This window comes from Branchiostoma floridae, chromosome 13 (assembly GCF_000003815.2).
Source record: "Branchiostoma floridae strain S238N-H82 chromosome 13, Bfl_VNyyK, whole genome shotgun sequence".
NCBI classification, from domain to species: Eukaryota; Metazoa; Chordata; class Leptocardii; order Amphioxiformes; family Branchiostomatidae; genus Branchiostoma; species Branchiostoma floridae.
This window is the reverse complement of record NC_049991.1, coordinates 6,768,793-6,781,272: the sequence shown is the minus strand read 5'-3', so window position 1 is coordinate 6,781,272 and position 12,480 is coordinate 6,768,793. Positions and strand designations below refer to the sequence as shown.

Below are 12,480 nucleotides of genomic sequence, written 5' to 3'. Positions count from 1 at the left end.
TCATAAAGTGTTTTGCGGTGTGGCCCAGATAGACAACACGCACCTGCACCTGCTGCAAGAAGAAAGTCAAAGATGATGAAGGGTCGCGGTTTTGTTGTCTTCTTGGCTCTTAACTGCTTTATCATAACATGTGAGTTGACCTTTTGTCTTTCAAATATTGTAGAACTTTTCAACAGTTATGTTCCCCTCCGTAGATACACATGTGTTACAAATTTTAATGCTATGCTCTGACCTCCGGGCTTAAGAGAATTGGTCGCAGTTTTTAAAGGTTCCAAAAAAGTAGAATTTATTGCTGAAGCACCAAGAAATCCACAAATCAAAATTCGAACAAATTTCAAGTGACTCCAATGCTATGAGTTTCCATAGTTTCAAAGAAAGGACACGAAGCTCTCTCAAGAATAAAGCGTGGTCTCTATGGTTGGTCGTTGATGCAGCTTGAATTCAAAACGTACGTTAAAAGCTGTGCTACGATAAAAATGATGTGATATATCCAAATCTACACAACAGGAGTAGACGAAATGTTATCGTAGGATTTAAAGTAAATTTACGCTACATCCCTTTTATCCGCAAGCATTCGACTCAAAATCATATGTGTGTAAATCGGGCCGACTTAAATCGTACCGATTCAAAACCATGTGCGTAAATCGGGCTCGGACTGAATTAAGCATGATTGTGTGTAAATCGGGCTGACTCAAAAACATGTGTGTACATCGTACCGACTCCAAAACATTTGTATTATTCGTACCGACTCAAACACGTCTATACATCGGGCCTACTCAAAGCATGTGCTTAAATCGTACCGACTCGAAAACGCGTTTAAATCGTACCGACTTAAAAACGTGTTCAAATTGTACCGACTCAAAAAACGTGTGTGAATCGGGCCGACATGAAAACGTGTGTAATCTGGGCCAACCTTCTTGACTCCTTCTTGGAAAGAGGACTCCAGTTGCGTGAACAATGGAAACCGTCATTTACATGAGGTAACTGACTGAAGCTGAGTTGAAAGTGCCTACGGGTGTAACACCATTTGAGGCGTAATTACTAGTTACCTTTACTTGAAACGTAAACCATATGTTTACTTTGTAAGTCATAAACGACACATTGTTGACTTCGTAATTCGTTTTCTTCTTAGATCTCAATATAAGAAAAAAATGAACTTTTGCCTCCCCCTTTTTAGAATGCCCCTAAGGCCGGTTGATAGTAAATGGGTGTATTCGTTCATTGATCATACAGAACCAGCTGCTGCCGCGCACTGTACCTGCGAAGCTGTCCAGTACTAGTGTGTTACGCCGAAGGGCGGCTATGCCGGCTATATAGATACAGATACAGATACAGAGTTTTGAAATCGCCGCTTCTTTACATGTAGAAATCCGCGCGTGGGTGAGAGCGCTTCCCAGTCAGATGTATCAGTGGACTCACCTGGATACCATCCGGCCGTAGCTCGCTCTTATTTTATGTTCGCTTCAGCTACCCAGTAGAAAAGAGACTGTATATAATGTTTACTAGATGTCAGAGCAAGGAGGTTGAACCTCCTTGGTAAGAGAGAGTAACGACTGTATATAGTGACTACTTTCCAGATGGTACCCAGGCTATCAGCGGACTATATCAGCGGGGAACATTTCCCCTATATATACCTGAACACTACTATCCCCCTATCGTAACCTCTAGATCTAGATCTGCTTGGGTGATATTTGAGAGGAGATCCAATCAACCCTAGCTTGACAATGAGGGATTGTGCAATGCTTCGGTCACAATTGCACCGATGCCCGTCACTTGTGTTGCCGGCCTGGCCGGCGGCTCTGAAGTCACAAATTTGTCCCGGTAGACTGCCGGATACCTCTCGGTGTTTTCATGGGAAAGTCATCGTGTCTATCGTGTCTATCGTGTCTATCGTGTCTATCGTGTCTAGGGGCCACGCCCGACATTGTAAAACAAAAACAGAAAACATGCCATGAACTACCCGGCAGGGCCCCCTTTTGCTAGCCTCTACCAGGCTCGCCAAGTCGCTGGAAAAATAGTAGAAATTGTCCAAATAGACGGCAAATACACCAGAGGATTTGGTTGGCCGGACGCACATTCCTCTGATGTTTTCCCCATCTATTCGGCCAATTTCTACTATTTTTAGCAACTGTGGAAGTCGGGAAGAGGCTACCATTTTCAAATTGTGACCCAAGTATAACACTGGCTATTTTCTGTACCAGGTGGAGCCTTGAAGTGCCCAAGCTGCACGTTGTTGGACAGCAGGGCTGCGTGTCTACAAGCCGCCCAGGTGACATGCAACGGAACCGACACCTACTGTCGGACCATCCAGGCCAGTAAGTTTTTTTCAGTGTCTGAATTGGACATATTTATTACATTCTGACATAAAAATGACAAGAGGCAATGGTATACTGGAGTCAAGCATATGTTATGATAAATCGACTATGTTTCTGGACTCTATAAAAAAATCTCAAAGAACTAAATAAATATAATATTTGAATAACAGTAAAGATAATCTGTTAGGCCACGGCAAGTAAATTTTATGGATGACATCCTATGCAGAGTGGAAAATAATGAAAAAAAAAATAGATTTTCAAAATTGACTCCATAAACGTCGTAACAAGATTTGAAGTGACAAAACATGGCATAGCAACTAACAAGGCACTCATTCATGTTTTAATCTAAAAGAATTGAACTAGCGTAGTAAAAGTAATACTAGTATGTATGGTACACTGGTATCACGTGCCAAGCTGCCAACTACATCCATGGCTTCCATATTGGTGACACTTTTACAACTATCCAACAACTTTCACTTCTGCAACTATAGTCATGGCTACCTCCCTAGTGTCACTTCTACAAGTATGATTATTAGGCTACAACACAATATGTTTGCCTAATTTGGTCTATCCGACTATCCCCAAGAGAAAAAAAAAACGTCTTTTTCTTCTTTTAATGAGCGCGCTGATGTCATCCATAAAATTGGCTTGCTGTGGCCTTATGTATAAAACATTATGTAACTACTAGTATGCTGCTTCATGAAACTATTGAATTGTCTAGATCGTTTTTTCAAAGAGTTGTACATACTTTGACCTAAATAGATAGATATATGTTAACTGGACATCATGATATCATATAGAATATCTCTGATATACTAGTACCTGATTATGAATTATTAGATATGCTACTCATATCCAGCCAACTTGACTTTTCAGAGAATGAAGTCCTTGGAGGGGAGAAGTGGACCAACGCGTGTGGTACAAAGTCGGCATGTGACGCAGGTACATGGAAGTTATGATCACATCTTCTATATTATGCGGAATGTTTCTATTCCTTTTACTTCTGGGAAAGATTGTGACACTTTTTCTTGTGTCTCCCGTTTCCTGAGTGTGGACAGGTTTTAATCTTTCCACCAACCTCTGCTTGGAAAGTGCATTTTTCTGTAAAAGTTTTTTTTTTCTGCACATCGAAGTTTTACGACGAAAAAGTTAATATGGATTTGACATTTTCCCCCTAATCTATTGTGGCCTTACTTTAGTTGGAGCGACGATGTGTTCTTCACTTCTTACAATACGTAAATAGCCTTATTCTAATGTTAGAACACAGACCATTTGTGTTTCAATCTCAACAATCAGTGCAAGATAAACATACAACAATTCAGATTCTGACCTAATTTCCAAATTAGTTTATTTAAAAGATCTCCATCAGTGTGTACGATGTGAATACTATGCATCACTATTCTTCCTGGAGGTATTAGACAAACACATGGCATAAAACCGTGAACATAGATTTACCGGCGACAAAAAACGTAGTTTGTTGAATACTGCTTTGGCTATTCTGATTCCGGTTTTTGAGATTGTGCTTTTATGCTAATTAAGTGCGACCTTTTGGATTACATCATCAGGTAAGATAACCAATAAGAGCGGAGCTTGCAAGCCCAACGAGACCACGTCTGTGTGCATCTACTGCTGTAACACTGACGGCTGTGTGGGACAACCCGCCACCGGAGCTGCAGTCACCACTCCTGTCAGCATCGTTACCATGGCAACCATCACCATGGTGATCCTCCTGAAGAACGCCGCAGGGTTCTAGCGGTATAATCTCCAAGCAGATCCTACGGTAGCATGAGGTAGTATCAAAAGCTGGCAGAGGAGTGAATCCGGCCAAAGAGTGTGTTTGCTACCGGTGCACGCACGTGTCCGACTCCCTTAAGCCTGGGGCACAACCCGCCGTACGTGCAATTTGTCCGTACGTTTTTTTGTAGAGGCCACGTCCGCCACGTATTCCTGAAAACGTTCAGTCTGTACATGGCAGGTGCGTCGCCCGTACTGGCACGTACGGAGGGCGAATCCACAGCCCGAACGCAGAGAAAGTTCTGCATGCACTTAAATTTCTACGGCGTGTCTGCGTGCTCCCAAATCCGTGGGATTCGCCACGTGTTCGTACGGAGACGGTACTTACCACTTACGGATACCAAAAGATTGCCCACGTTTTGGCACGTAGACAGCACGCACTTGCAAGTACGGTGGGTTGTGCCCCTAGCTTTAGACCGGCTTTATACTTCTTCGCCAGCTTTGATACTATCTTATGACACCGTAGGATCTGCTTGGACTAGCTGTATACGTCGCCATTACAAAGAATGGCCACAAATTCTGCTGTCATTTCCGCTTACGTCTGATAGATACTCAAGTCTGTTTAAAACCACAGAAATGTGCCTTGATCTTTGACTGCTTCTTTAACCTTGGTTTTAGGATTGCTTGTGGGTGTCACTTCTTACAATCATTTGGTATTTAGTTACTCAGAGTTTTTAATATAAGCTATAGATACAGATAACATATGTATCATATCAAATTCGTACCATGGACCATGGTTTCAAACTGAAGTACATTAAAATATTGCAATTTGAAATTTAAACCCGTTGAATTGATAACTCTAAATGTCTAGTAGGCCTGTTCTTTTATTTCAACGAATATATAGGTTACATAGAGGAGTGTGGTGTCTACTTGCGGTGTAATAAACGTAATTGGTTTAAGCAAGTCGTCCAGAGTGCTTCGTTTGTTCTCAACATGAAGTCTGTACTCTCCTGTTATGATAATAACTATCAACACATTAAAGTAGCAACAACCCTTCCCATGATACACCACTCCCCTGGTAACAAAATGGAGGCGCGTGTGGACGACAGCGGCAGCAATACAGGTTGTTCCAACTTTAAAACCAGTGAAGATGTATAACTGCACTTGCTTTTAGTAGACATCGAATTTTTTTAAGATATCACCATTAAGTCTATAGTATGCAAATTTACACTCTTGACAGGGTGATCATGTCAATAACAGGCACTGCATGTTGACAAGATTATTCTATAGTTGAAAATATTCTGTTATATTTAAATGATCATCCTGTCAATATTACAAATATTCCCAAATGAATTAAGGTTATTTCAGTTTCCTCATAAACCATGGAAATGTGACACATATTTGCAAGATTTATGTCTAAAAATCATAACATGTTCATCTTCATGAAATTCCCATCATTTACAACAGACTATAAAACTGCTTTGTCTTACTTTTCAAGCATTCATTTGCATAATTGATATTTATCAATATTACTCATTAAACTCAGTGTAAGCTTCTAGCTTATTTCTATGACAACCCTTAATTTCTAAATCCGTGCCCTTTGTAAGATTTCCCATTGCAGTTTGTTCACAGAGAGTTGAAGACGTCATCACAGACAAATATTCTTTATTCTTTGCTGTTGATCATACTTACAGGACAACTATACAAGTAGCCAAGTTCAAGCACAGTTACATTCTATGAGCTATTTACATTTTAGAAAGAAGTCTTGAACAGCAAAGGCCTCATTACGTAAACGTGTACATGAGCCAGTTTACAAAATGTTTGTCCAACAAACATAACATCTTCATGATCTGAATCGGAAAGTAAAACAAGGAAATAAGCCTATTCACAGATCCAGATCCAGATGCACATGCACAGGTGAGGGTACTTGACATGTAAACAGCTGTTCCCTCCGCAGGTCGATTTGCTTAACAATGTCCAAACCTGTTTAAAGTCTTCAACTTTGACCACATGTGCAGTTGTATTCGTGAACATCCATTGTTGAATGTCCTATCATCAGAACTGTGCCATTCATACAATATCTGTATTCTGAAACCTACATGATTTATCGATAGAGGAAGCAGATTCTACAACGTTAGGCATATACATTTGTTACCTATAACTTTGAAGGCATTTTCTCTCACACATTGGCCCCTACAAGCTTGTTTTTGATTGGAAACATTTAGGGGTGTTGTAACTTTTGCAGCACTACTATACAAATGGTCTTTGTGTTAGAACCATGTGACAAAGCATTTAGAATTCAATAAAATTGCAATTGTTGGTAATCTCTTTTTTCTAAAATAGTAAATATATTGGCCGCATTAGTATCGTGCACCTGGCACTGAAAATTTCTTTGCCCAGTAATGTATAGAAATAGGTACTGCCACTCTGTGACTGCTTTTCTGAATACAATGCCATTTTCCATACTGTGGTTACTTAATTTTAAAGTGGGGGAAAGCAAAATAAGAATATGACTATCCAAATTTCTAAGAGATCAACATCTGGAATTGAATATATTATGTTTATTTGGCTAATCTTTACAGTATATTTCTGGATCCCTGGCTTCCAAATATCTAAATGAAACTAAAAGAAAATTCCTGAATTTTACATGGACAAACCTGATAATTCTAAAATACACCAGCAGCATATACCAACTTGTATTTCCACTGATAGCCATTTTTTACAATGCACTACATCTCATGTAAGTTCTGTACATTTCATTTTAGACTTCTATACTCATTCTTTGTAAAACACTTAAAACAGGCCTGCCTTCATTTGATACAGTCAAAAAAATCTCTATGGGACAGAGCAGGGAAAATCTAGGATGTAGGGGAGTAGGGGGAACAAAAGAGTGTTTTCCCTCGGGGGACAAAAATACAAGTTTCAGGTGGTTTTCACTGTGTTTCATGTTTGCGGCTGAAACAAATTCTGTAGTACAGCGGTAATACATTGGGAATACATTACAGAAAGGAACAGAGGACTCAAGTTTACGATCAAACAGCAGAATCAATTTGGACCTCAAATCTATTGGATAAAATCCATTCATTCTAGTCTTCGGACAGTTAAGTCCTTAATTCTAAAGCATCTTGCAAGTGATTGGAAGCTCATCTGTGTTGGTAGTAATCATAGTATTTTCTTTCATTTTTCAACTCCAAGGACCTGGTGTAACATTAACTCTTTAACTGATATGCCTTTATTCTATGAAGGGATTGGTCAGTATCAATCCTGAAGAAGGTGACAATGATCATTAAAAATTGTACTATTAAGTTTATAATGTAGTTAACCAAAACAGGTTTTATGCTAAGCATATAGTTACAGTGTCAGAAATGATGTGGTGGAGAGGTCACTAGGAAAATACAATGTAAAACATTTGAACATTTTACACACTCCTTACCCCACCATCATTCATGATTTGTCCCTTACAGCATTGTTGTCATTAACCCCTGGGAGAAGCCTGCTGCCTCAAGCTCAAGTTCATCCTCTTCTTCAGACAGTAGTCTATCCTGATCCTCCCCTTTGAGCTTATCTAGTCACCCTATCTGTGTATAGCCTTTCCTGGAGGCACTTGCTGTCTTCCACTCCACCTGTTGTTAAAGAGATGCTTCTGTATCAGTGAGTTTCAGAATTAACAGGCGGCAGTATAATTTCAGACAAACACTCTAATTCCGGAAAACTTGAATTATTTCAAAATAGACTGAAAATAAAATAATCAAAATAATCAAAATAGACTGAAAATAACTATATATCAAAGGATATTATGTAGGTTGCAATAAGATTTCTCCACGAAGAAAGGTCTGCAGAATTCTGGCAGGGTCCCAGAATTCTTGCTCATGGATCCAGAATTCTGAAAGCCCAGAATTGGCTTTCTTCATGGAGACATTTAATTGCGGCTTACATATTCATTATCCTTTGATACATCATATCTACAAATATTAATTCATCTGGTTAATCTATTTTGAAATAATTAAGGTTTTCCAGAATTAAAGTGTTTGTCTGGAATAATAACCTTCCAGGACACTCTGACCCCATTGCTGACACATCACATTCTTGTAAGGTCATGTGACATAAGTCAGTTGTTTAGAATCTTTTGTCCAAGATTTGAAAATTCAGGATGTGTACGGCAGAAAATTCAATGATCCAGCCAGTACTAGTAACATTGACTGACTGAAAAGGAACATGTACTGCAACTACAATGTTTATTTCAGTCTATGGTTCATGCAAAAACAGAAAAAAAAATCACAGAAATAGAGTAATTTCAATAAAAAATCAAAGCATACAGTTACATTTTTTTTCTCAAGTCAACTGTTTGACAGACAGAGCTTATAGCAATATCAACAAAGTGTTCTGTTGGAATACAAACAAAATGTCTTACTTCAAAAAATGCCAAAGTCCCTGCCACTCCGAAGACGACCAGAATGAGCAGCTGCCACTGCAACAGGAGGTACTTACTGTAGAAGAACCCTGCTGCTGCTGTCAAAGACTTCAAGAGATAGAGATATAATTGGGTTACAAACAAAGTACATGTGATTGGCACATCATTTTAGATTCAAGTCGTTAGAAAAATAGACGTTTCTTGTGTTAATAGTACAAATAAAAAAGAAAAATAGACGTTTCTTGTGTTAATAGTACAAATAAAAAAGAAAAATAGACGTTTCTTGTGTTAATAGTACAAATAAAAAAGAAAAATAGACGTTTGCGTTAATAGTACAAACAAAAAAGAAAAATAGACGTTTCTTGTGTTAATAGTACAAAATAAAAAAGAAAAATAGATGTTTGTGTTAATAGTACAAATAAAAAAGAAAAATAGACGTTTCTTGTGTTAATAGTACAAAAACCCAAAGTTTGAGACTGTGGGTTATCCAATTCTGTCATGTCTTAAACAATAGAATGAATGGCAAATGGTTTTGATTTTGTCAATTACCCGAATTATCCAAAAAGGCATAACAAAAATAATTGGAATTCACTGTAGTTGCCTTAAACTCCTTTACAAATGTCTCTAGGACTCTGGAGGAATTAATTTGGAATTTCAATGAAAAGGAATACCAGTTGTATGACTGTATGAGATGAAATACCTCTTCTTTATGGTTTCTTACATATATATCTAATAGTATGGTTTTCTAATGTCAAAGAAAATAAAGTATATGACTTTGAAATAACCCATGAATGGGCAGATAGTAGGAGAGACAAAAGTCACAATATCTTATATTTTTGTTAAGCTTTCCTCACAACAAAAACTCGCTCCGAAAACACAAACAAACCGAAAACAATACCATTCTAAAAACTAGTCGTCTCTAATAATGTGGGCATACACCAACCAAAACAGACTCACTTCCAAAAACAAAGTCCAAAAAGTAAGCTTTTATATGCAACAGTCGGTTTAAATCCTAATGCAATTATAACAAAAACACAAGCATTACTGTAACAGCAAGCACAAATCTTGTAACATACTAATTGACCAGTACGAATTGTTATTGGCACATTGTTGAGAGGTGTATTGGGGAGGGAGTTCTTTTCCGGAGCTGTGCAGAAAGTGCCCGGTGCCTACCCTTAGCCTCTTCATTGATTAATCTTTTAAATAATTTTTTTCCCTGGGCAAATTTTTATCACAAAGGTCGAGGTTTCTGCAAGAGGGATAGAAGCATGTATATTTTTAAAATCTTGCCAAAAATAGTGACCTTTGGCATGTTTAGATCTGTGAGTGACCTTCATATTCAATTGGGAGACATGGACTGATCCATTAGGAGAGGGGTGAAATCCTGACATCATGACAATCATCTGGCTGTAGCTCGTTAAAATGCCAGAGTTGAACTCGGGCTTTTTTAACCCAAACAAATCTGACAAATCCAGCTTTGCAGTGGGGGTAAAAACGTGAGGTTTGAAATGTAGGTAAATGACATTGTGTTTTTGATTGTTTTGCATGGTATAACCATGTAGGGAATGGGAAATCCGATTTAGAAGCCCCTCCCCTGAATTCTCACCTGAACAAATTTGAAGAGTGCGAACGCAGGTGCGCTGTCCTCAGGGAACATGAAGCCCAGGATTGAGTACACCTGTGTGTTAAAACTACTGTCTCCTAGTCCCAGCAGGAAACTGCACAGGATAGCAACGTACTTACTGTGGAGGGAAAAGGTACCAAGTTCAGTGATGTCAGAGACAGTTATAAAGATGCCTGTTGTGTTAGAAACTTAAGAAAAAGCTAAAATGAATGAATGAAATAACTGGGTGGATGAATGAATTGGTGGATGGATGGGCATATGGATGAATGACTGCACTTTTCTAACAGATGAATAAATCGATGAAACAAATGAATGGATTAATATGTGAGTAAGTGAATGAAGAAATGAAAGAATTGATGGAGAAATGGATGGAAGACTGTTGTAGATCTGTCATGCATTTCAGGTTGGTTTCCATTATACACAATGTAAGAAGTACTTAGAATAATTCAAATGAACAAATCAAACAACTATAACTTTGTGCAATCTGCAAGACTAGTTTTTCAGTCAAACATATGAAGCAGTTCTACTGTTTACATGAAGACAGGGTTTTAAAATGCCAGTGGGAGTCAAAATACTTAACCAAACAGATTGTAGCAAAGTGGACCATTGTTTTAAGCATTGCCGTTATAAAAGTTTTCAAAGATGTTGAGGTTTAGGTCTGGACTTGATAATCTAGATCTGAACTGGACCTGAACCTGGATTTTCTGTAAGCTTCAAAAAGGGTTCAAACCCCTGCAAATGTCAGATTAACTACTATATCTTAATGAAGATACATACTTGGAGTGAATGAGTACAGGATAGTAGCTGGCATCAGTGACTATCTCAGAGATGGGTGAAGACTGCGGCAGGTTGATGTAGATCAGATAAAACGCCGTCATGTGGACGATGAATCCGAACAGGATGATTGGGTCCCGTCCGTGCCGGTTGGTCAGTTTCCCGCCCAGGCCAAACGCCGCTCCGCCTGTGGGAAGAGACAATATTGCTAGTCAATCCCCTCTGGTAAGTGGTACAGTCAAACCTGTATTAGCGGCCACCTTTGCATACCGGCCACCTGGCCATAGTGGCCACTTTTTGTCGGTCCCTTGGATTCGTAATGATTAAGAAATAGGCGTAGCGGCCACCCGTCCAACGCGGCCACGGCCACACGATTTCCGGTCCCGTTGATACAGAAACACTGCCGATTACGGCCACGGCAGACGGCTGATCTATGATTCGGCACGCGTTTGGCCATATAGCGGCTTATGGGGAAAACATTATGCATTTTTTTTTAAATTGGTGTTTTTCTAGTTTTACTGTATCATACAATTTTAATATTTTTATCTTCAACTCACCTAAGATTTCTCCTGCACCAATAAAGGCACCTGAGATGCCGATGAGAGACTTGGCCTCTTCACCAAATGCCCTCGTGTTCCCAATACAGGTACCATACACACCGCTGAAGAACGTCAGCTCAAATCCTGAAAGAAAACCAAAGACTTTGATATTAGTTTTATCTTTGTCTTCTATGTATCAACCAAGCTTTTAGTAGTACACAAGAATTGTCTGTTATTCTACCCCCCCCCCCCCCAAAAAAAACCAAAAGAAAATGCAATGATTTAGTTGACATTACAAAGAATGATTTTATACACTCAGATAAATAATTCTTTTGAACATGTTGTACTTTAAGTGCCAAAAACTAACGTATCATGCATGTACAAAACTGTCTACTGCAATTTCTTTAGTGGAAAAAATTGGCAAAAGGTAGAGATGTCGTCATCAAAAAGCTCTTGCCAATACTTGGAGGTCCTTTCTGCAATGCCACAATATTGTTAAATCAAAAATTCACAGTAGGAAATTGATTTAAAAATTAAATTTTTAGAATTTTTAAACGTGAATTTTACTAAGATTTCATTTTCCTAGCACTGGCCTACCGATAAACTGTATGATAGATCAACAAGAAGTATTGTGATTTCTGTGGTCAATCTATAGGTGATAGCTTACAATATATCAAGGCTAATGTCTGTTCAATGTAGATGACATCAGTGCATTCTTACCTGTGTATGCAAAACACACTCCCAGGAGTAGCATCTCTTTTGTCTTGAGAAGCTGGATAGATCGTTCTAAAAGACAGCAAAAAAAATTAGCATGAAAGCTCATCTGTGTTGATAAAATACATAATTGAAGTTTTTCAACTGTAGTACAACACAAATTATTCTCACCTCGAATTTTCAGTCGCTCTTCCGTCGACCTTCTTCAGGAGTGACGATTCAGTTACTCTGATCACGTGACTTAGAGACACGTGATTCGAGTAACGAATCATAAATGCCTGGCATAAGAGCACATCAGCCGACACTCAACAGAGACGGGGGCCGATATCGTCTGCCAGGCATTTATGATTCGTTACTTATACGGCATAG

General features: G+C 38.8%; 2 protein-coding genes across 3 annotated transcripts in view; one reads left to right on the top strand and one right to left on the bottom strand.

The window, feature by feature from the left end:
* On the top strand, positions 1–4,263 carry LOC118428700. The gene is made up of 4 exons (XM_035838840.1): positions 1–130; positions 2,202–2,315; positions 3,192–3,257; positions 3,881–4,263. Exons 1-4 carry the CDS (start codon positions 73–75, stop codon positions 4,066–4,068), a joined length of 426 nt encoding a protein of 141 aa, XP_035694733.1. The 5' UTR covers positions 1–72; the 3' UTR covers positions 4,069–4,263.
* Positions 4,264–5,697: 1,434 nt separating this feature from the next.
* LOC118428692 (UNC93-like protein MFSD11) overlaps positions 5,698–12,480 on the bottom strand; it is a 14,041-nt gene continuing 7,258 nt past the window's right edge. For both annotated transcript variants that reach the window (XM_035838830.1, XM_035838829.1), the window contains exons 9-14: positions 12,118–12,183; positions 11,416–11,541; positions 10,862–11,045; positions 10,067–10,202; positions 8,461–8,568; positions 5,698–7,672 (exon numbers count right to left, since the gene is read on the bottom strand). In XM_035838830.1, coding sequence (XP_035694723.1) covers positions 7,619–7,672; positions 8,461–8,568; positions 10,067–10,202; positions 10,862–11,045; positions 11,416–11,541; positions 12,118–12,183 — 674 coding nt within the window. In that variant the 3' untranslated portion in view covers positions 5,698–7,618. The remainder of the gene's footprint in view (positions 7,673–8,460; positions 8,569–10,066; positions 10,203–10,861; positions 11,046–11,415; positions 11,542–12,117; positions 12,184–12,480) is intronic.